General features: G+C 41.7%; 1 protein-coding gene across 1 annotated transcript; it reads left to right on the top strand.

Moving 5' to 3' along the window:
- Nucleotides 1–2,280: 2,280 nt before the first annotated feature.
- Nucleotides 2,281–15,734, top strand: LOC140478621 (uncharacterized). The gene is made up of 3 exons (XM_072571838.1): nt 2,281–2,436; nt 12,963–13,017; nt 15,136–15,734. Exons 1-3 carry the CDS (start codon nt 2,281–2,283, stop codon nt 15,711–15,713), a joined length of 789 nt encoding a protein of 262 aa, XP_072427939.1. The 3' UTR covers nt 15,714–15,734.
- Nucleotides 15,735–24,913: the final 9,179 nt, after the last annotated feature.

Genomic DNA, 24,913 nt, shown 5'->3' with positions numbered 1-24,913 from the left:
TCAGGGACATTGTGTATTGGTAATATCTCGCCCTTAGATGCTGTATTAATAATGGAGCAGGAAAAGCAGAAGCCTGGAACCCAGACAGAGCTGTACCTTGCTTTACTGCACATCAAGATGTCTACCTAGAGGGACCAGGAAGGAGAAAAGCTATGTGTTCCAGTTGCTGGTAGTGTTCCCACAGGAATGTATGCAAGGGCTGTAGCTCATCACTATAGTCCAATTTCTGTTGGAGAAGGGTCTGAAGGTTTGGAATGATTGATGCATTAATTTGCAATCTGACAGGCTGTGAACACTATTCCCAAAATTATCTTCAACCAGTCAATAGGAAGGATGAGTCCTATAAAGTGGGAAGGTTTCATTGACTCCCACAGCCAGTAGATGTTGCTTTTCCACTTGATGTGAATAGCCCATTGGATCTGAAAATCCCATTAGATGGAAATATTCCACCAGACTTCAATATCCCACTGAATGTCAATATTCCACTGTATGTGAGCTGGGAATCCTGAGCCAGAGGAGCCAGTCTTCCACTGGTAGAACTATCAGGAGCTGGGCTTCTATATGTAGCTATTCACAGAGACAGCCAGCCACTTGCCCCAACACTCACTCCCCAATACCAACTCAACCTTTTCACAGTGGGCAATATCAGCTTTGCCAGCAATGGACCCTGCTGTATTCTAAAGAAGGTGAAGGGTGAGAGGGAATCCTGAGGCTGTGATGTTGACAGCTGAACAATTATCAAGAAAAGTGCAGGATCAGGTCTTGGATCTTGGCATAACTATTCTACAACTTTAAAAAAAAACACCAGCAATAGTTACTCCCACACTTTAATATGGCAACATTTCAAACCAAATGACCATGATTAAATGGGATGCATTTGTGAGCTCATTCCAGCCCCTTCCCAATGTTCCTCCCAGTTCATTTCCAACATTACATTAACACAAGACACATTTCTATGTTCATTTCAACCCAGACCCAACTGTCCCCCCCCCCCACCTAATTCCAAATGTCCCAATCCCATCTCCAAATGTTCCAGTCCATTCCCAATTGTCCCTACTGTAATCCCAAATACATTCCCAATTGTTCCACACCAAACCCAATTCATTCCCAATTGCCCACACATTGCCAGTTGTCTACAGCTGACTTTCAAATGTGCTAGCTTATCTGCAATTGCCCTAGCCCATTCCAGTGTTGCCAGTACATTCACAATTGTCTCCAGCTCATCCCCAATTGCCTAGATTATTGTATATTTCCCAAGCCATTCCCAATTGCCCCAACTGGTCCCCAAATACCCTCACCCAATTACAATTGCCCCACAATATCCAAAACCACCATTCCCAAGTGCCTAACCCATAACCATGTGTCGTGTTCATTCTCAGTTGTCCATTGCTACCTTAAAGGTAGGCAATTGCTTAGTGGCATTACTGTTGATCCAGGAATGTTCTGGAGACCCGAGTTTGAATCCTGCCACAGCAGATGGTGAAATTTGAATTCAGTTAAAACAAAAGAATCCATTGTCTATATTGTTGGGAAGACAAAAAAACATCTGGTTCACTGATGTCCTTAAGGGAAGGAAATCTGTTGTCGTTACCTAATCTGAGGTACATGTGACTCCAGACCCACAGCAATGTGGTTAACTCTTAACTGCCTCTGGGCAATTATGGATGGGCAATAAACGCTGGCCTAGCCAGCGATGCCCTCATCCTGTGAATAAATAACAAAATTGCCTTAAACACCCAACCCATTCCCAGTTGTCTTATACTAACCCCATTTGCCCCAGTCCATTCATTGTCCCAATGGCTCTCAGATTGTGCATCAATCATCCCAGGCCCATTTCCAATTGCCCCAGTTCATTGCCAGTTGTCCCAGATAGTTCTCAATTGCCCTCATCTCATCCCCAAATGCCTCTCCATCCGAGCTCACTCCCAGTTGCCCCCTCCCAGGCCATTCTCTAATTGCTCTGTGCGCCTTTCCCACACTGATCCTCTCTGAAGTGAGGGAGGTTTGACTTAGCTGCGCGTCATAATTTGTTGGTGAGCTGTTGCGCTCAGGCCCCGGGAAACTTGTTCTTATGTCATTAACCAGGGGCTGTGAAACAATGGGATGTGTCACCAAAGCTGCAGCACTGGTCGGATCTGTCTCCGGCAAACGGCCAGAAGCAGCTGGGCTCCCGCTTCACCTGAGGCACATTTCCTAACAGTGGGACTCGTTACAAAGTCACAGGGGTCGGGACGGGGTGGGGTGGGGGGAAGATTATTTTCTCTTTGCCATTTGGAGTGAATGCATTTCTTTACCAAGGTATCCGAGGAGGAGCTGGAACCACTGCCCCCAACTGACTGGGAGGGAGGATACTTTTGTCAACATGTGGGTGTGTTTGTTCTCTTCTATTTCAGCTGTGTTCTGATCGTCCTGGCGTCCTACAGCTCATTGCTACAGGTAAGGCTTTGCGTTAATGATGGAATATACTCTTCACGCTCACAACATTCCCAAGGGCAGGATTGGACGCTTGGATGAGGAACTCTCAGAATGACAATGATGGGAAGGTATCGGCACAGGAAGAGGCCATTGAGCCCAACTTGGGGGAATAAACCTGTTCCCATCCCACTTTCCCAGTGGAGAGTCTGGAGCATTCAAGGTTACATCAAATCCATCCTCCTTTTCAATGGATTGAGGGTTTCTACCTCGACCATCCAACTCGACAGGGAATTGCAGACATTCCAGGGGTTGGCATAGGGCAACTGGGAATGGGTGGGGGAGGGGGAAATTGAACTGAGGGTAGTTAGGCTGGGATGAACAATTGTAAATGAGCAGGGGCAAGTGGTTATGGGCTTAGTTCTTGGGAACGGACTAGGGGCAATTTTTGACAGGTTGGGGGCAATTGTAAACTTCTCCCCCGATCCCCCTGTAATTCTTTCGCTAATCACCTTACATCAAGAAATGAATGACATTTAAATTTCGAACTGGACAGGATTGGAAGCATGACATCTTCAGAAACTTCAATGCGTCAGATGCTTGAGATGGCTGTTTGCAAATTCATCTTCGTGATTACATAGGAACATGGTCTTGTATCGGGCATGTGCAGAGATGGGATAAAAGGACAGAAAAAGAGATTTTGTTTTCTTGTAGCAGGTCATGAGTCTTTGGAATTCTCTTCCTCAAAAGGTGATGGAAGCAGAGGCTCTGATAATTTTAGTCAAGACAGATAGATTATCGATAAACAAAGGGAATGATGACTCTGATTGTTCTGAAGAAGGATCATTGGATCCAAAATGTTGATTCTGCTTTCTCTCCACAGACACTGCCAGACCTATTAGTTTTCCCAACAATTTCTGATTTTGTTCCATTAAAATCGGTTCATTGAAAAGCTTCGTTTGCCCTTCAGAAACATCCTGTGTTTCTCTGTCGCTTCATCTTTTGTCCAAGACTTACTGACAGATGCAACGGTGCAGATCTCACATCAAGTCGTATAGTTGAATGTAGATTCCTCAATCTACCACCAATACTTACCTTAAGTTACAAACCAAGCAGATATTGGCTGTTCAGCCCACTATCCTGTGCTAGCTCTCTGATAGAGCCACTTGTTTATTTCAATTCCCCAGCACTTGCCCCATAACTGTTCCTTTCTCCTGTCTTCATGTAAAATCTGAAGATTGTGGAATCTTTCATCAGGATGGTCAATTGAGGGACAGAATGGCAAATTAAATTATTGAGTGTAGAGCTCACTATTAGTCCATGGCTCCTGCACAGTGTCACTTGAATTTCTTATGTCTTACGTTTCCCTGACGTGATCATTATCATCCAAACTGATTACCTAGTCTTTAACACATTACTGTTTCTGGGATCTTGCTATGTTCCAGTTGGCTGCCTCACTGTCTATGTGTCCCCACACCATATTGACTGCTCAAGATGCCAATAATTGCAGTTCAAAATTATTTGCATTAATTTTGCAACTCTCACAACCAAAAGCTCCCCAAATATTTACAGCCATTGTTTGAAGTATGGTCATAGTTGCCCAAGTCATCGATTCTCCTGCTCCTCAGATGCTGCCTGACCTGCTGTACTTTTCCAGTACCACTCTCTTGACTCTAATCTCCAGCATCTGCAGTCCTCATTTTCACCTCATTGTTGTAATGTAATGACACAGCAGTCAACTTATGTATAGCAAGATCACACAAGTGGTAGTGAGAGGTTGTGATATCTTTTTAAATAACAAAGTCTTTCTACTGGCAAGAACAACGATAGATCACCATTAAAAGTGAAATACTGTGGATGATGGAGAGCTGATATAAAAACAGAGAATGCTGGAGAGACCAAGCAGGTCTGGCAGCATCCCTGGAGAGAGAAACAGAATTAATGTTTTAAGTCCAATTTGCTCAAGCTGCATTCCTTTTTGTTTGCACTTGAAGTCAGGAATTCAACTTTATATTACTCGCTTTAACGCAATGATCTTTATACAGTCAGCTGCCCCATACCTCATGACAACCAAATGATGATTGGGACTTTTGAATAAAAAACACATAATGGACTGGATTTAACACTCTCTACTGATGGGTTTGAAGGTGGCTGTCTCACTAAATCTAGTCCTTTCCCTACTGGTATTCTGGGGTGAGGATGGGGGTGGGAGGGTGTTGGTGAAGGCATTGGGTGGCTAGTCCAACAATGGGCTCCCTATTGTCTTAAATAGGCAATTAACATCAATTTAAAGGTTTAATCTCATCACCACTAGGATTTATCTAGTAGCAGGAGTGGCTCATGATAAGTGCCAAGATGTGCAAGTTCCCCGAGGTCAGCTGGTAGAGGGCAGTGGGTGCTGGGCACATCAGAGGTTCTTTCCTCAAAGATTAAACCACCCCCAGCTCCCCCTTCAATAGGACCTCTGAAACCCCAGGCTGCTCCATAATCTCCTTGCTGCATACTGCCCTCCCACAATTCCCCTTATCATGGCAAATCCCAAATATCCCCAAATGAACCACATTCCCAACTTGCTGGGAGGGCTTCCCAGTTTCTGATTGGTTAGCAGCTTGATAAGGATGAACATTCTGATTCAGATGTTTATCACCTGCCTCCAGGAGAAAGTGAGGCTGGAGATCAGAGTCGAGTGTGTGGTGCTGGAAAAGTACAGCAGGCCAGGCATTCCTGATGAAGGACATATGCTTGAAACGTCGATTCTCTTGCTCCTCGGATGCTGCCTGACCTGCTGCACTTTTCCAGCACCTGTCTCCAGCCTCTGAGTAGACAAGAAGATATATAGATGGTAGATCATTGGACAGAAAGATAATCAGGAAGAAATACAGATAGTTAGGCAAAAAAGGTAATTATACAGATGGACTGACAAAGATAAGCAGATAAATGAACAGAAAAGCAGACAGACAGATTCTAGGAATAAATGCTGGTCCAGTCAGCAACGCCTACATACCATGAGTGAATAAAACAATTGAGATAAATAGATAAATAGATAGATAGATAGACAGACAGATAAATAGACGGTCAGATAAATAAATAAATAGACAGACACAGATAGATAAATAGACAGATAAATAGATAAACAGACAGACAGACAGATAAATAGATAGGTAGACAGACAGGTAGATAAATAAATGGACAGACAGATAGATAAACAGACAGACAGATGGATAGATAAATAGACAGATAGATAGATAGACAGATACATAAATAGACAGACGGATGGATAAACAGACAATGTATATAGACAGATAAACGGATAGAGTGAGATATAGAAATAAGATAGACATACAAATAGATAGATAAACAAAAAGATAGAGATGGAGAGATAAGATAGATGTACAAATAGGTAAACAGACAGAGAGGTGAAAAGATAGGCATATAGATAGGTAAATAGAAAGAGTGATATGGAGAGATAGGACAGGCCATGAAAATAGATAGATAAACATACAAATAAATAGATGAACAGACAGATGGGCAGACAGACAGTTAGATACACAGGCAGAGAGAAAAGCAAGCAAATAGATATTTGGAAAGTCAGAGACAAATTTAAAAAATCATCCTGACAGCACACAAATTGTAATGATACAAAAAAGTTAACCAGTCATAATTCATAGTGCAGTGAAAGGCAGTTATTAAAATAGGAATAGAGTGCAGTTACTTGAAAAAAAGCAAGCTGCTGCAAAGTGAAGGTCTCCTTACTTTGCAGAATCAAATGAAAGGTGTCCTGCATTCTGTGTTAAAGTCCTGAGATCGTGTTGTCAAGTTGAATTAATTGAATCATATAAAAATAATTGAGCATTCAGAGTTTTATGTCAAGCTGTATCAAAATCTGTTCATACTATATCTCATTTGCAGAATGAGCTCTTTTCTCCTTACTTCTGGTGCTATGTTTACTTTTGCTTGTTTGGGCAAAGGTAGTCTCAACAGGAAGTAGGTTTCAAGAGATTTCTAGTGAAATGCGGACAGTAATGTTCCACCAATCTGTGAGTGAAGACATATTCAGTTGTTTGATTTTGTTAGAGTAACTTTGGTGCATATATGTCGAATCATTTTCAAAGTTGGTTTCTGAATGCTTCAGTGCTTGTTGAAATGCTTTTTGTTAAATCCAGCATTTCAGACAGGGACTGTGTATTCAATAATGGGCCTTGTTTAACAATTAAACACAGTGAATAGATCAGTTTGAGAAACACAGTGATGCTTGAGAAGATATCTGTAGCTTGTGAAATCTTCCATTAGCTCTCTCAAGTATTCTGCACACTTGGCAATTCCATTTGAGAAACATCCATTGACTCCGTCCACACTTTTCCCTGTCTCGGAAAGGTGGCCAACATCATCAAAGACCTCTCCTACCCCATGTATAATCTCTTCTTCAGGCAGAAACCAACAGATACCAACAGAATCAAGAACAATTTCTTCCCCACTCTTATTAGAATTCTGAATGGACCCCTCAAATTTCAAATCTAATGTTGATCTTGCTTTTTGTGCACCTTCTTTGCAGCTGTAACTTTGTATCCCTTGCTCTGTTCCATCACCTTATGATCTGCCTGTTCTGCATGCAAAGCAAAACTTTTCACTGTATGTAGGCGTATGTGACAATAATAAATCAAATCCAATCAAATGAAGATATCTTTGAATATTGGTTCTGTGTGCAATTCAATTTGTATGTATCCAGTTGTACCAGAATGTAACACTCAGAGGGCCCTCGGTTCTAAGAATTACTTATGGCAACAATAGCAGAAGGCTTATTGCAAGGTGTTTGATAAGTCACTGAAGGAGAATTGAATGTTAGTTCAAGAGTCATAGAGATGTACAGCATGGAAACAGGCCCTTCGGTCCAACCTGTCCATGCCGACCAGATATCCCAACCCAATCTAGTCCCACCTGCTAACACCCGGCACATATCCCTCCAAACCCTTCCTATTCATATACCCATCCAAATGTCTCTTAAATGTTGCAATTGTACCAGCCTCCACCACATCCTCTGGCAGCTCATTCCATACATGTACCAACCTTTGCGTGAAAAGTTTCCCCTTAGGCCTCTTTTATATCTTTCCCCTCTCACCCTAAACCTATGCTGTCTAGTTCTGGACTCCCCGAGTCCATGGAAAATACTTTGTCTATTTATCCTATCCATAATTTTGTAAACCTCTATAAGGTCACCCCTCAGCCTCCAACGCTCCAGGGAATACAGCCCCAGCCTGTTCAGCACAAACCTATAGCTCAAATCCTCCAACCCTAGCAACATTCTTGTAAATCTTTTCTGAACCTTTTCAAGTTTCACAACATCTTTCCAATAGGAAGGAGACCAGAATTACACGCAATATTCCAACAGTGGCCTAACCAATGTCCTGTACAGCCGCAACATGACCTCCCAATTCCTGTACTCAATACTCTGACCAATAAAGGAAAGCATATCAAACGCCTTCTTCACTATCCTATCTACCTGCAACTTCACTTTCAAAGAGTTATGGACCTGCACTCCAAGGTCTCTTTGTTTAGCAACAACTCCCTAGGACCTTACCATTAAGTGTATAAGTCCTGCTAAGATTTGCTTTCCCAAAATGCAGCACCTCGCATTTATCTCAATTAAACTCCATCTGCCACTTCTCAGCCCATTTGCCCATCTGGTCCAGATCCTGTTGTAATCTGAGGTAACCCTCTTCACTGTCCACTACACCTCCAATTTTGGTGTCATCTGCAAACTTACTAACTGTACCTCTTATACTCGCATCCAAATCATTTATGTAAATGACAAAAAGTAGAGGACCCAGCACCAATCCTTGTGGCACTCCACTGGTTACAGGCCTCCAGTCTGAAAAACAACCCTCCACCACCACCCTCTGTCTTCTATCTTTGAGCCAGTTCTGTATCCAAATGGCTAGTTCTCCCTTTATTCCACGAGATTTAACCTTGCTAATCAGTCTCCCATGGGGAACCTTGTAAAACGCCTTACTGAAGTCCGTACAGATCACATCTACTGCTCTGCCCTCATCAATCTTCTTTGTTACTTCTTCAAAATACTCAATCAAATTTGTGAGACCTGATTTTCCATGCACAAAATCATGTTGACTATCCCTAATCAGTCCTTGCCTTTGGAAATACATGTACATCCTGTCTCTCAGGATTCCCTCCAACAACTTGCCCACCACTGAGGTCAGGCCCACCGGTCTATAGTTCCCTGGTTGTCTTTACCGCCCTTCTTAAACAGTGGCACCACGTTTGCCAACATCCAGTCTTCTGGCACCTCATTTGTGACTATCGATGATACAAATATCTCAGCAAGAGGCCCAGCAATCACTTCTCTAGCTTCCCACAGAGTTCTCGGGAACACCTGATCAGGTCCTGGGGATTTATCCACCTTTAACCGTTTCAAGACATCCAGCGCTTCTTCCTCTGTAATCTGGACATTTTGCAAGATGTCACTATCTATTTCCCTACAGTCTAGATCTTCCATATCCTTTTCCACAGTAAATACTGATGCAAAATATTCATTTAGTATCTCCCCATTTTCTGTGGCTCCACACAAAGGCCGCCTTGCTGATCTTTGAGGGGCCCTATTCTCTCCCAAGTTACCCTTTTGTCCTTAATATATTTGTAAAAACCCTTTGGATTCTCCAAGAACCTTAAGGTCAGTGAGTATGAGAAAGAGGCAGAAAGTAGACTTGAACTTAGAAGTGCTGATTTTTAGCTGTCCGACAATAAAGCCAGCTGAACCACATGGGTTTTGTGGATGGGTTAGAAAGTTAAGATGCAAGATGATATCTCCGCGCTGTTGGATCTCAGACCAAGTACTGTGAGTTATTAGGCAGCTGGATGTTGCAGTCAAAGCTCAGGGTAAAACCTGGAAGTTGTGACTCACAATGAACATGGTGCTGCAAGTAGTTCAGTACCTCTGAGAGTGGGGATTGAAAAACCACATGACGTGTTTATTTGATGCAGATGAGAAGGGTTAGAATCCAGGGAATATCACAGGGAAAGAAGAGATGGACACCACAGGGGATAGAGTGCCTTATTTCCCCTTCCAATTCCAGTTTGATTTAGTGCACACCCCTCTCCTGAACTGCCTCACTTTTTTTCGATGTCAGCATTGTGTTTAAAAGGCTTTGCTTGTTACGGTGCAATTGGCCACACCAGTGTTTTCCTGGTGGTGGGAAAAAAACCGGGAAAGATCCAGTATATTGAAGATAGCTGGGAGGTGTGCATATGAGAAAGCATTGGAGTGCAGTTTTTGATGTACAGTGGAGTCCTAGGAAAAGAATGTGATTGACCAGAAAAGGAGCAGTTGGTGAAAATCAGTCTGTGACAGAGTGGATCATCGGAGGGAGTTTCAAGACCAGGTGAGTAGAAGTGATTAATTGTAGTTCCTTGTGATGTTTAATGAGACTTAATTACCTACTGTGGCGTTAGTATCTGATAGGAGTGGCTGAAAAATCCTTGGGATCTGTTTGATTGCATTTGCTACTTGATGTGTGCTGCGGCGTGTTTGGTCAGAGTATATTACCCATGTTTACGACCAAGTTAATTCTGGATATTAGAAATAAGTTGTACATTTATTGTTGATTGTTTTACTGTTTCAATATTTCATGGTAAAGTACTGATGTTTGGTTAACGTCTTCTTTTAGTAAGTCCACTGAATCTAATATTTTGTCCACTTTAAGATTAAAGGTTATTGGCCCCTAACCAGGTGTAACAAATTTTATCCAGGATCATAATGTAAAATTGGAGATCTGGTTTAGGATCATAATAATTTTGAAACGTTTAATGCATACTTGATGCATAGCCTCAACATTATCTGAATTGGTGAGAGAGGAGCAAAGTGCAGGGTGCAGTCACTGTACATTAGACACAATTGCACAGTGTTGCATTTTTTGGGAGTTCTGACTCAAAGTGATTGTCCTTTATATGTTTGCAACATGTCACCTTGATTGTGACATTCAATAAAAGTCAAGCCACCCACATATTTATAAGGACAGGCATGACTTATGATGGCTGAAAATATAATAGGGCCTGATTTTATTCCTTGGTGACCTCAGTGAGAAGTGCTGTCGTATTCATACTGAACATTGTTGTCAATTGCCAAGAAAGTTCAATATCCAGTTGGCCATTACCTTACTAGGGGAACACAATTGTTTCCCCTGAGTAGGTTTCCCTCCAGCCTCACTTCTTTAGCTGTGGATGCAAGGGGAATATGGCACCTGCGATCACTCAGACTTCACGATGACATCAAATTTGAGGAATAATCAATACTGAGGAGCACTGTGGGAAATGACAGGAAGATATATATTGTCTTGCAAATAATTAGCAAATGAAGACCAATCAAGTAAACGTGAGGGAAGGTAGTGGCTGAGTGGTAATGTCACTGACATAGTAACCCAGAACCCTGGGTGTTATTCGGGGACATGGGTTTGAAACCCACCAAGGCAGATGATGAAATTGAAATCGGTCAAAAAAAATCTGGAAACAAAAGCTGGCCAGAAACCCATCATCTAATCCCTATTGATTGTGGTAGGACCACACTTGTTCATGATGTCCTTTAGAGAAGGAAATCTGCCACCCTTGCCTGGTCTGACTACATGTGACTCCAGATGACTGCAATGTGGTTGGGTCTTAAGTGGCATCTGGGGAAATAGGGAAGGACGATAATCACCGGCATAGCCACTGACTCCCACATCCCATGAACGAATAACAAACAAATGAATACATTTTGGTAGGAGAAACAGGGAAGTGACTTCTTACTTGAGAGGTTTGAGTCCAGGTGGTAGAGGAAGAAAGATTTTGAGTACAAGTACATCTGTCGTCAAAATCTGTACCACAGACAACAAGGTTATTAAAAACAAGCCAAGCTTTAGGTTTTATTTCTAAAGGGACATATTTAAAAACCAATGTTGACTACAGAAAGCTACAGAACAGAAAAGTTTGAGAATCATGAATCACAGAAAAGTTAGCATTCAAGTTCAGCAAGTAATAGGGAAGGTAAGTGGAATGTCCCTTTATTACAACGGGAACAGTGTATAAAAGTAGGTAGTTTTGCTAAAACTGTACAAGCCATTAGTCAGACCACAGCTAGAAGAATGTGAACAGTTTTGAGCCCTTATCTAAGGAACTGGCATTGTACACAGTCCAGAGAAGGTTCCCATGGCTGATACCAGGTATGAGAAAGTGAGGACTGCAGATGCTGGAGATCAGAGTCAAGAGTGTGGTACTGGAAAAGCACAGCAGGCCGGGCAGCACTGGAAAAGAACAGCAGGCCGGGCAGCAGATTCCTCTGCTCCTTGGATGCTGCCTGACCTGCTGTGCTTTTCTCTCTCGACTCTGATACCAGGTATGGAGCGTCTCTGTTATCAAGAGAGGCCGAGTTGATTGGGCCTGTCCTGTTTGGAATATAGAAGAATGAGAGTAACCATATTAAAACATACAAGAGTCTTCAAGGGCTTGACAAGATAGAAGCAGAAAGGTTGTTTCCCTTGCAGGACAGTCTAAGACCAGTTGGCATAACCCCAGAATAAATGGTTCAACACTTAAGACACAGATCAGGACGATTTTCTGCTCTCAGTGTTCTGAGTCTGTGGAATTCTGTACCATAGAGGCATTTGAAGCTAGGTCATTAAGTATACTTAAGACTGAGATAGACAGATTTTTACTCAGTTGGGAAATGGAGGGTTATGGGGAAAGGCAGGAGAGTAGAATTGAGGATTGTCAGATCAGCAATGATCCCATTGGATAGCGGAACAGATTCAATGAGCTGACTGGCCCACTTCTGCTGCAATGTCTTATAGTCTTACGGAATGTCTTTTACTTAGTGTAAAGTGAAGTTCTAGTCGCCATACTATGGGAGAAATGGATACATAGAGGTACTGGAAACAGTGTAGGGGAGATTTATAAGTGTGATACCAGAAATGTGCGGATGTATATATAAGGAAAGAACTGTCATAATGGTTCTCTGTTCCCTCTTGAAAAGAAATAACCTGGCTCGAGGTGTTTGAAATGCTTACAGTTCCTGATGGAGTGAATGCAGAGAGAATGTATCCTGTTGTGGGAAAAATCATAACTAGAAGTCCTTAATGTAAGATAATTCCCAAAGGCTTCAATGAGGAATTCAGAAGAAAATAGGGACTTTGAAGCCACAGGGATAGGGTGAAGCCAACAGTTAAGGGAAAACAAGATATGTACATTAGAGAGAAAGGAATAATAGATTGTGATGAAGCAAGGTGGGAAAAGACAGCAGTACAGTACAATGGTAAATGTTAAAAAAAAATGACCAAACTCAGAATTATTTTTGAATGTTATAAAGCTAATGAGAAAATTGTACGTGATGGAAATACTAACCAGTATCAGTGAAATGACACATTTTAAAAAATATCTTTTTAAGGGTCTCAACATAATCTAGCTTTTCCCTTTATAGCTAGTGATAGATTTCCAATGCCTTTAATCTAACAGGATTTGATATTTTAAGTTCTCCAATGAAATGTAACATTTAAATTGTGTCCTTTGTGTAGATTTACAATGGTATTCGCAGAATTGTAAAGAGTTGCAGGAAGACTCAATCAGTGGGTAAGTGTCTTCAGTTTAAAGTGTGAGTAACAGGCTACATGATGTTATGCATTGATGACTGTCTCTCACAAAAAAAGTAGTTTGTGCAATACTTAGTATGGAACATTGAACAGGATTGTTGAGAAGTAATGAGCTTTGGTTTAAGGGAGGTGACAAATTTGCTCTAGATATCATTCTTCACATTCAACCACTGTATATTACATATACATACATGTGCACACATGTGTATGCACATAGACACATGCACACACAGACATACAAAACAATAGCACTTACATGCTACAAACACCCTACAAATATGTAGACATTTCAGCTGCATGAACACACATTACAAACATGCATAAACGCATGCAGACGCATACAGTGTAGGATTTAATTTGTCTTTACTTTTCATGCCATTGGTATTCAAAGGACATACTTCACCATTTCTGCCACCACCATGATGCCAATGCCAAACACATCTTTTCCTTCCCTCTCCCAGCATCATGCTCAAGGGACTATTCCCTCCATAACACCGGGATCCAATCCTAGGTCACTCAGTTGTCACCAGAGGCTGGACAGGGCCCCACTCTGCACAAAGTCTGACTGACTAGGAAACTTCCTTGCTCTGATCTCCTGTCATTGGTGTATTGGAAAGATTAGCAACTTATTTTGCTGGGTACATCTTCCTTAGCCATCAAGTCCTGGAGTGGGACTTTAAACCTGTAACTTCTGTTTCAGAGGCAGGTATGCACTATATAAAAATAACTTCTCCCTGACTGTCTAGGGGCTTCAAGCCTGGATGATGAATGGATGGTTGGAAAGAGTTGAGAATACCAATCTAACTATTTAGTATGGAGGTCCTTCTGTTTGCCAGACGTAGCTCAGTAGATAGTGCATTTGGTTCCCACTCACAATGTTGTGGGTTCAAGCCCATGTTTGAACACACAATCCACCCTGGTTCAGTGTTAAAGCTGCCATCTTTTTGATCAGTTTTTAAAGTGATTTTTTTACCTGTCCTCCTGCCTGGAGGTGAAATATTCCATCACACTATTTTGAAGAGGGGCAAGGTTTCCTGGGTAAATACTTGTCTCAAAATAAATTACAGTAAAAGAAAAATAATCTGTCATTTACCATTGTGGGATCTTGCTGTGTGCAAACTGGCTGATGAATTTTCAACTTCAGTGACTGCTATTCATTTACTATTAAGCTCTCTGAGACATCTTGAGGTGGTGAAAGCTACGTTAAAAATACATCTCTTTCTTTTTAACTAAACGAAACATAACAGGTTCTTGCACTCACCAGTCAAAGTATTCAACTACATAAAACGCACTGCAAGAAAGGATTACTAAACAAACACACTGAGCCACATAAAAAAATAGGATATGGGTAGAAAGTAGGAATGATGGAACAGGCTCAAAGAGCTGAATGGCTCAATGATCCAATAATATATGATTTGATGTCTCCAGGGCAGCAGATGACTAAAAATGTGGTCAGAAGTATATTAAGACCAGAGAGGAAAGAGATAACCTTCCTTAAATTATTTCTTAGGATATGGATGTCATTGGATAGACCAACATTTATTGTCTACCCTTAATGAAGAGTTAGCCATATTGCTGTGTGTCTGGAATCACATGTAGCCAGACCAGATAAGGATAGCAGATTTCCTTCCCTAATGGCCATTAGTGAACCAGATGGTTTTTTTACAACAGGGGTTACATTCGACATTCGCATTTAAACTATTTTTTGTTTCAGAATTTTATTGAATTCAATCTTCATGATCTGCAATGGTAGGATTTGAATCCATGTCCCAGAAGTAGTGGCCTGGGGCTCTGGGTTATTAGTCCAGTGGCATTACAACTGCCTCTTCATACCTAGAGAGGATGAGAGCTGTAAAAGGGGAATTCCATAGTTTAGAATTTAGGCAACAAAATATGTCGGAGTGATGAAGATTAGGGATGGCTAAGAGACCAAAATTGGAGGAGTAGAGGGATCACAGAGGGTTGGAAGATTACAGGTAGAGTGGGCCAAGGCCTTGGAGGGATTTCAGAAGACCTTTAAAATTCGCAAGTTGCTAGACTGGATGCCAAAGTGAATCACAGCCAATAACAACCTTCTAATTTTGTCTATGTTCCCCAGGATATGAGTCAAGTGCTCCACAAGGCTTTTTGCTGTTCCGCCTTCTAGCTGCACTGAAGAGGAAGCTGGGAAGCATGCTGGGAGCCGTCTTCAGCCTACGGTTCAATAGGAAGGCACACCGAAGGGTACACTACTCACTGGAGCGGATGGTACCGAGAGCTAAGAAGCGACTGAAGCACAGGAGGTCCAGCAGGCATTACAAGAGGCACCGGATTCAGTACTTGCACTCAGCCAGTGGTGAGATCCTGTGCTACATCCCACACAAAATGGTAGCCTACCCATACGCTGCTGAGATCTCAACAGATGTCCACAAGTATGGGGACTTCAATCTCATAGACCTGTGGAACTCCAGCTATTGCAGGTCTGGCTATAAGTGTGCGCGGTCAGTTAGAGAGAAAGGCTTGAGGCGATCAGTTAACATAACTGACTTCGAAAATAGACTCGAGATGAGACCCAGACTGCTGTCTCCAAATTACAGCTACAAAAGAATCCATTTCACCGAAAGCAATGATATTAGAACCCCACCCCCCGCTTCATACCAGCAAAATAAAACCTGGGGTGTTGGAGGGGATAGGTAACCAGGGTGGCGAAGGTAAACAGAAGCAGAATTTTCTACAAGATTATATAAATCAGAAGATATGAAAATGTGGAGCTTTTTTTGTTTCTATGCAATTAAAAAAAGTTGAAATGCTTTTTGATGGAGCCTTGTTCTTTCCTTTCTGTGTTATAGTCAGCTTGCTGGTACTGCCAGCACTCTGTTAGCCACTGAATGAGAAGTTGTTGGGTTAAAGTTACTACTCCAGAGACGTGTGCACATAAACCAAGTTGGCATTATCCATACCAGGATTCGGGAACCGTCGTCACTTTTTCAGATGTGCCATCTTGCAGTTGATTAATTACACCAAGGTTCCACCCCCTCACATGCATTAAAACTATGATATGTGTTAGGGTTTCCCTCAGGCCGTGAAGAAAGCAATACAAATTCTGAGACTTTCAATTATTTTATCCAAGTGCCAAGATGTGATATGCTCAAATACATAGTTGATAATTTTAGAGCGAGTGAAAATTTATCCTTTCAAATCTCTGCTGTTGCCCACTTGCCCTGCAATTATTTTCTCTTCAGATAATGTTTTGGACAGAACTTGAGTATTGCTGAAAAAAGGCAGATTTTAATGGAAACTTTTCGTCTTACACTCATCAGGACAATTTTCAAGAATGTATAAGTAAAGGGATAACAAATAAATAAATAAATGTTGTTCCTCTTTTGTATTTCTTAGTAAATCATTAACTTCTTAAAGAACAAAGAACAATACAGGACAGGAACAGGCTCTTTGTCCTTCCATACTAAAACTACCTTCACTTACAGGACACATATCCCTCTATTCCTTTCCTATTCATGTATTTGTCTAAGTGCTTCTTGAATATTGCTATTGTGTTCTGCTTCCATTGCCTCCTCTGGTAGTATGTCCCAGGCATTCACCATCCTTTGTATGAAAAACTTGCCTCGCACATCTCTTTTAAAAACACTGCTCTCCCCTCCTCAAAACTGTTATTCTTGCAAGATGTCCTGATGAGTGCAAGATGAAAAGCTTTAACAAAATTTGTCCTTTTTTAGCAAAATCTCAGATAATTACACAATTCCTTTTGAAAACCAGAATTGAATCAGTCTCCACCATCCTTCCAGATGTACTGCTACAGAATTCTATATCTGAATAGACATTCATTTTGCTGCTTTCCCTTGTAGTAAACTGATTAATGCTTTCTTGAAAGGACACATTTAAAATTTCATCAAAGGAACGGAGGATACATTTTCATGAGTAATGTAATCCTATAGCACTGACAAGTCACATCTGATAAGCACAGAATTATTCCCTGTCTGGGAATAATTCAATTAACCCAGTAATTTTATAGCATTTATTGATGAAATGATGTGTTCATAAATTTTCAAATTTATATTGAATTAAACTGGAGGATAGAATCAGAACATCTTTAAGCACAAATGATAAATTTATGTTTCAGGATTAAATTAGCCTGGGAAAAGATCTATAGATATCATTCAAATGGAAATTGCTTCTGAAACATTACTGCCTGGACAGGCTTTCATCCAATTTGCACACAGATATTTGCCCACAAATATCAATATAATAGTTAGCAGATCATCTGTATTAGTGATGTAGTTCAGGGATAAATATTAGCCGGGGCACTGGGACTAGTTTTGCTGCCCTATTTCAAATTATTGCTATGGGATCTTTCTATATGGTCTGAAAGGGCAAAGTGGCCCTCAGTTTAGCATATGATCGAAAAGATGTAATGCCTGGCAAAGCAGCTGTCTTCAGGACCTCACCGGGAACGCTGCCTCAAATGGGAGTGAGACTCAAATCCACAACCCTCCGGGTCAGAGATGAGAAAGCTGTCACTGAGGCCTAACTGAGCAATTGTGTTTTCTATGAATGAAAGTCTTGACTCCAATGCACATCTGTCATTGCAAACATCACAATTTGTAGCTGAATATTCATTTGAGTTGAAATTTATGCCAGAAAATAATATTTTAGAATCTTGTACCTGAGCAATAGGGACATGATAAGCTGAGTGGAGCAAGAATTGGGAGGAATAAGTGAATTTAGATATCTGGTTCCCAAAACTCTCCACCATTAAGGGGCTTCTTCACCTCATATCTAGGCCTGTTGTAGCCTCAATGTGAGAGATTGATTGGGATTATTCACTCGTGTCATGTTGTAGAGAGAAATATCCTGGAGGAGTCTTGAGTTCTGATGTTCAGCAGTTCAAGTGACCTTTATTCAGAGCTCCATTACCACAACTGCAGGAGAGGCCAGAGCCCACCCTGAATCTGGCTTTCATGAGGGCCCAGTTGCCCTCTTAATTACAGCTCAAATCAGATGAAAGGTTAATGACACTCTAACTTTCCAATCCAGTAAACTAATAAACATTGATGGGATAACTTTATGGACAGCCCTAGGTCTTCCCATAATCTCATAATATCTACCAGATCCCCCCATCATCTGGATTTGGGATCTTACAATGCGTCTGACAGTTATATTCCTTCCCAGCCATTTGCCAGTTGTAACACATTATTTATCAAGAATACTTGCTTATCACTTGGTTGTGACTTTGATGGCTGGTTGAGATACTGCAAAGCACCTCATAGATATTACACATTGTTGCAACTGAGCATCAGCGTTGAAGGGAATGAATGGTGAAGGTGTGGTTGCAGTACCAATCACGTGAGCTGCTTTATCCTGGATGGTGCCAAGTTATTGGAGTGTCATTGGAACTGCACTCATCCAGTCTGGCAGAGTATTTCATCACACTCCTGACGTGTGCCTTGTGGATGGTGCACAGTCTCTGGGGAGTCAGGTGGCTGGTTACTTGCTGCAGGACTCCTAGTCTCTAACTTGCTTTTGTAGCCACAGTGTTTACATGACTGGTCCAGTTCAGTTTATGATCGCTGGCAGGTCAGGGGGTGTTGATGGTGAGAAATTCAATGATCGCAATGCCTCTGAACCTAAAAAGAGGTTCCCTAGTAAACTCTTACCGGAGATGGCTATCATCAGGCATGTGTGTGGCATGAATGCTATTTTTCATCTGTCAGTGAAAATCTGAATGCTGCCTGGCCCTCCCTACATGATGCTCCTACATCATTTTCTATTCTATATAGAAATGAATCTCAGTGACTTGTTGACATTTGTTATGGTCTTACTAACTTTGTTCACTATCTTTATTGATTTGTGAGTAACAAGCTCAATTGCTCTCTACTTACGCAATCCTTCCAAATATTTAATTTCCAATAAGAATGACTTCCTCACAAAGTAATATAGAATGCAAAAAGGTAGAACCTGACCTGGAGAGAACCTGACTTGGAGAGACCCTATCTAAGGGAGAAGGGTAGGTGTCTTTCTCTGGATAAGAGGCCTTAATTAGTTTATGCTGAACATGGTTAAACAAATGCTATAACTGAGAATTTACCTGCCCTCCTAGATCCATCCTATCCCCAAACTCTGGCTTCAGAGTTTATGAATTGTGTGCTATAGAACTGGAATTGACTTGTTTCATTCGCACACTTTCAGCTAGGACCATTTACAGAGCAATCTTTTTTTATTTTTGACTGATATTTGCATGAATTGCCTTGAGACTAATTTGTTCATGAAAAATAAATTAACCATTAATATTTTAAAAGAACAGATGCTCTGATTCCACCCATCAGTTTAATGTGCAAGAGCCCCACAGGGAAAGTACTCGCTAAGACACATTTTTTTCATCAATAACTGCCATAAAGCCGCTGGTTCCCTTAGAAACCACTTGGTTACAGAATGGTCTTCTGGTAAAATAGAGTAAGCAATGATGCAAATCTCATTAACTGTCATAAGCCCCTTATTCAAACTGTTGACTAATTTCCCGCTGAGGTTCGGCTATGACAGTTTAAAGGTATTGCTGACTGGAGCTCGCATGATGCACTGGTAGTGTCCTACCTTTGAGCCAGAAGACCAGAATCAAGTTCCATCTGCTGCAGAGGTGCAACATAGTAACTGTAAACTGTTCGACTAAAAATATCGGAAGCTGTCGCTAAGAGCTGCAAGTGCTTCTGCAGCGTTTTTCAATAGCTCCCAAAACTGGCTTTGCACCAAATGAACTAAATTTTTGAAGTGTTGGTGACTGTTGTAATGTAGGAAATGCACCACCAATCTGTGTAGAGCAAGATTCCACCAAGAGCCAATTGTTACCCACTTGTAACTGGTGTCAGTTGATGGATAGTTATTGGTCAGAAAACTGGAGACAGCTCACATTACAGTTTGAAATAGCTCTGCGGGGTATTTCATTTTATGTCCCCCCAACCCAGGACCCCTCACCTGAAAGATGGAAGCACCAACAGAGCAAGACTGTCTCAATGCTGTATGGGGAGAATTGGCCTAGCTTCTCAGCTCAAGCCTCAGCAGCAGACTTGGAACTAGTGACCTGTTGAGAGTGCGACTGAACTGCAGCTAATGCTGAACCTGACAACTCTGTGTGCAGCAAGCAGTGGGAAGCAGCAACAGCAATCCTCGATCATGGTAAAAGACACGCAAGGCCCTTCATTTGAGTGCAATCAGGAAAGAAGAGACACTGAGCCCAAGAAGGTAGATCAAAGCTTCAACAAGGACGCAAGCAGGTTAAAGGGACACCATTTTACTAACCAAAACTATCCTTCATTTTTAGGCTCTGGATGTTACTTGCAAAGGTGGTGCAGCTGCACAAGTGATCAAAGATGAAAGAAAATAATGTTGTCAGAGGATCAGATGAATCAAGAATAAAAATCCTGGCCAACCTTTTACACTTCCTGGTGAAACCAACCGTGCTGCCCCAATGACCCGCTCAATCCACCTGCCACCTATCTATCTCTGTGCCCCATATAGAGAAATCTTCCTGAGCAAGAATTCCTCATCGACACCATGAGCATCAAGGAATGGTAAACACAGGAAGAAGTCACTAACAGGTTCCTTGTGATAAACCCTATGTATTGAATGGCAGTTCTTGAACCATCTCTCTGAGAGTGGTCCTTTCTAAACAGGCACAAATCAACCCAGACCCCCTGTGTAGGCATACTCCACTGTTAGGGTCTCCTAACAAGCCCCTTATACACTTGCAGTCCATTGCAGAGGAGAATTCCCTTTGCAAGCTAAGAGGTAGACTGATCACCTTAGTCTCAGTAAATGCAAAAACACTCATTTGACATTTGCAAAATAAAAATGAAAGATTCTGGAACTCCTGAACAAACTTTTATCTAAAGGTTGGCAGACAGCAAAGGGGGGAGGGGTGGGGGGGGGGGGGGGGGGGTGGGGGGAGGGGTGGAATCACAAGCTGTTTAATTTCTCTCATTTCTCGATTCAAATGCTAAGAGTCACCAGTGACAAGAGACTCAGCTGGACCTGCCATTATAAATATGTATGTCAGAGCCTGGGAATCTTGCAACCATTAACCCACCTCTTGACTCCCAAAGCCAGTCCATCATTTACAAGGCACAAGCCAGGAGTGTGATGGACGTTCTGAAGAAGGGTCATTGGACCTGAAATGTTGACTCGGCTTTCTTTCCACAGGTGCTGCCAGGCCAGCTGAGTTTTCCCAGCAATTTCTGTTTGTGTTCAAGAAACTTGACACCATCCCAGTCAAATCTTGCCTGGCATCATATCTGCAAACAAACATTCACTCCTTCCATCACTGATTCTCAGTAGCAGCAGTGTGTACCATCTACAAGATGCACTGCAGCAACTCATCAAAGTTCCTTCAACAACACTTTCTAAACCTGTTAACTCTAGCCCCTAGAGGAAAATGGGCAACAGACACATGGGAACACCCACAACCTGAAAGTTCCATCCCAAGCCAGTCACCATCCCTGACTTGGCAATATATCACCATTCCTCAGTGTTGCTGGGTCAAAATCCTCGAACTCCCAACCTCATACCACATGAACTGCAGCAGTTCAAGAAGGCAGTTTCCTTTACCTTGTCCTGGGTAATTAAGGATGGGTAACACATGCTGGTCTAACCAACAACATCCACATCCCATAAAGGGTTTTTAAAAATTCAAAAGGGATAATAGAAAAGAACAGGCAGCACCTGTTGGATTTCTCTCCCCAGCTGAATGAATCCTGAAGTGTCATATTTGTAGTAAATTTTAATCGGGGATTTCCTCTTCTTGAACCTTCATTGTGGGGACAAACAACATCCCCACTTATTCATTACGGCCCCAGAGCAATGAGGTGGAAATTAGATTGTGACTGCTCATTGAGCTACAAAACAAAGAAATTGATTATTTTACCTCTGACCCAACCCACAGTCTGTCGGAAGTCAGATGGTGGGGCTGAGCTGAGTGGGTGTAATAAAACTAAAACAACAGCATATACACACATCTATCTGCAGTCAGCTAGCTATCTACAGTATTACATTATGGCGGGGTTGGGGACATTGGTGGAAGGTCACCAACACAGTTCCCATTCAGCGAGTCAAATGTAGCTATATTGGTGTCCAAACTACATTTCCAGTCTACATTTGAGCAGCTACGAGAAATGTAGGAGAAGAGATTTGGGAGTAGAAGATCTAAACCCTCTGTAACCCTTGGCATCCCCACCCCGCCCTTCTCGATGTTGCAGCCTATATTTATTCCTGCAGAGATTTTAAGGAACCTCACAAAGGAAGACAGAATCAGAGAGGTTTATGACAGGAATCGTAGAGCTTAGGACCTTGGAGCATGGCTTCCATTTGTGAAATGACAATTGGGAATGTGCAAGAGACAGCGGGAGAGGCGATGGTCTACAGGTATTATTGCTGGACTATTAATCCCAGGTAATGTTCTGGGGACCAGGTTCGAATCCTACTTTGGCAGAGGAATTTGAATTCAATAAAAATTTGGAATGAGTAGTTTAATGATGAGCATGAAACCATTGCTATTTTCAGAATAACCCATCTGGTTCACTAATGTCCTTTAGGGAACAGAACTGCCATCCTTACCTGGTCTGATCTACATTTGACTCCAGATCCACAACAATGTGATTGACTCTCTGGGCAATTAGGGATTGGCAATAAATGCTGGCCTCGCTATCCTGTGAGTGAATTTAAAAAAAGATTAGAGAACACAGTTATCTCAGATGGTTGTTGGCCTGCACAGGCTACAGGGATTTGGAAGGTTGGGACCATGGAGAGAGCAGAAGACAAAGGAGAAAAGGGTCTCAAGGATGTGGGGAAAAAAACATCAATTTGATTGCTGATATGAACTTTTTGAACCAAATGGCATATTTAAGTGTTGAACAATTCCATGATGCCAACCAACACCACAAAGATAGATGAATTGGTTTTTGTCTCATTATTGCCTGTGTGAGCTTACTGGGCACAAATTGGATGCCATGACTCCCATTTGATAACACAGAGTGCACTTCAAAAAATGCTCCATTGCAATAACGTACTTTGGACTGTCAAAGTTGTGAAGGGTGCTGTATAAACTCAAATTGGCTCACTTTTTTTGTTGGAGGAGAAAGTGAGGACTGCAGATGCTGGAGATCAGAGCTGAAAATGTGTTGCTGGAAAAGTGCAGCAGGTCAGGCAGCATCCAAGGAGCAGGAGAATCGACGTTTCGGGCTTGTGCCTGAAACGTCGATTCTCCTGCTCCTTGGATGCTGCCTGACCTGCTGCGCTTTTCCAGCAACACATTTTCAGCTCACTTTTTTTTGTTGTTCTTTTTGATGCAGTAAGGATTGTTTCAACTTACAGATAGATCCTTAAAGTGACAGTGCAACTTCAGTCCAATCTCCATTGGAGCCCAGGATGTGACATCATGCTACCTCTCTGTAGGAGGTACTGGTACAGAGCTGGAAGGATGAAAGCTAACTTCAAATGGAAGACTAGCCTCATTTATTTCAATTAATTCTCAGGAGGTGGGATTGTTGGCAAATTTATTGCTTTTCCCAGTTGACACGAGAAGATGGTGCTGGGACTTCCTGCTCATCAGGATGGGACTTATTTACTTTGAAGTTGTGAAAGATTCTATTGAAAAGCAAGCCTTCTTATTTCATTTGTTTTATGAAATGAATGGTCTGTTAGAAATCTGCTGTCCTTTAAGGAAGGAAACATGCTGTCCTTGACTGGTCTGGGTCTGATATGTGACTCCAGTCCATCAACAATATGGGGTTTTTTCGAACCCTCACTGATTTTTGTTACTTTTGATTTTTTTTTATCAATTATGGCTTGGAGCTGTGAACTGGGAGTTGTTACTTGAGACTGACTTGTGGACTTTGAAACAGCTTGTGAAAAAGCGAAAATAACAGCCCAAAGAAGCGTTGTCTGCCTGTGAAGCCAGATGAGGAGGCTAATTGCAATTTGATTAAAATGGTTCCTATGGACACAACAATCCTGGGAAAAGCATTCTGTTTAAACAGTTAGCAGAAATTGGCTATTAATTAGGCCAGTTGCTGGGAGTTAGTTCTGGCAAGTCTGGAAGAGACCCTATGTTGAAGAAGATGCCAGGTGTTGAATGATAATTAAGGCCTCATGAAAAGACAATCAGACTAACAGGGCAGAACAAGAACAGAAGATGTTTGTTTTTCAGAATTACATTTTTGTAGGAGATTAGCTTATCTGCTGACAAGACAGCAGAAAAATGTGAAAGTTCCCTGTCTAATCTGCTGCACCACCTTTTCAAAGCCCAAAGAGTAGAAAGCTAAGTTAGAAGCATTGCTGGGTGAACTGAAGAGATTATCAGTTCCAGAAAAGCATCCACAGAGTATGCATCTATTCTTATGGAACATCATGAAAGCCACTTAATATCTGGCCAGATTTATTTTCTTTCATTTATCCCTTAAGTGTGTTTATTTGTCTGTCTGTCTTTTGTGTGAATGGGGAGGGAAAACAAAGTTTTCAGGTTGAAAGCACAGACATTAATTAGTTTACTGTGTTGTTTAATTACCTCCCTGCTAAAGTTAAAAATCACACAACACCAGGTTATAGTCCAACAGGTTTAATTGGAAGCACACTAGCTTTCGGAGCGACGCTCCTTCATCAGGTGATAGTGGAGGATACAATTCTAAGGCACAGAATTTAGAGCAAAATTTTACAGTGTGATGTAACTGAAATTATACATGGAAAAATACCTTGATTGTCTGTTGAGTCTTTCATCTGTTTGACTACCATGATAGTTTCACTTCTTTCATGCCTAAATCACAAAACTTTTTTTAAAAAGTTGCATTCTGAGGTTAACTGTAACAATGAGTGTTAGCTGGACAATATGTTGAAGGTGT

The sequence above is a fragment of the Chiloscyllium punctatum genome, chromosome 6 (assembly GCF_047496795.1).
Source record: "Chiloscyllium punctatum isolate Juve2018m chromosome 6, sChiPun1.3, whole genome shotgun sequence".
NCBI classification, from domain to species: Eukaryota; Metazoa; Chordata; class Chondrichthyes; order Orectolobiformes; family Hemiscylliidae; genus Chiloscyllium; species Chiloscyllium punctatum.
Note: the sequence above shows the minus strand (reverse complement) of the source record. Positions and strands in the feature narration are given on the sequence as shown.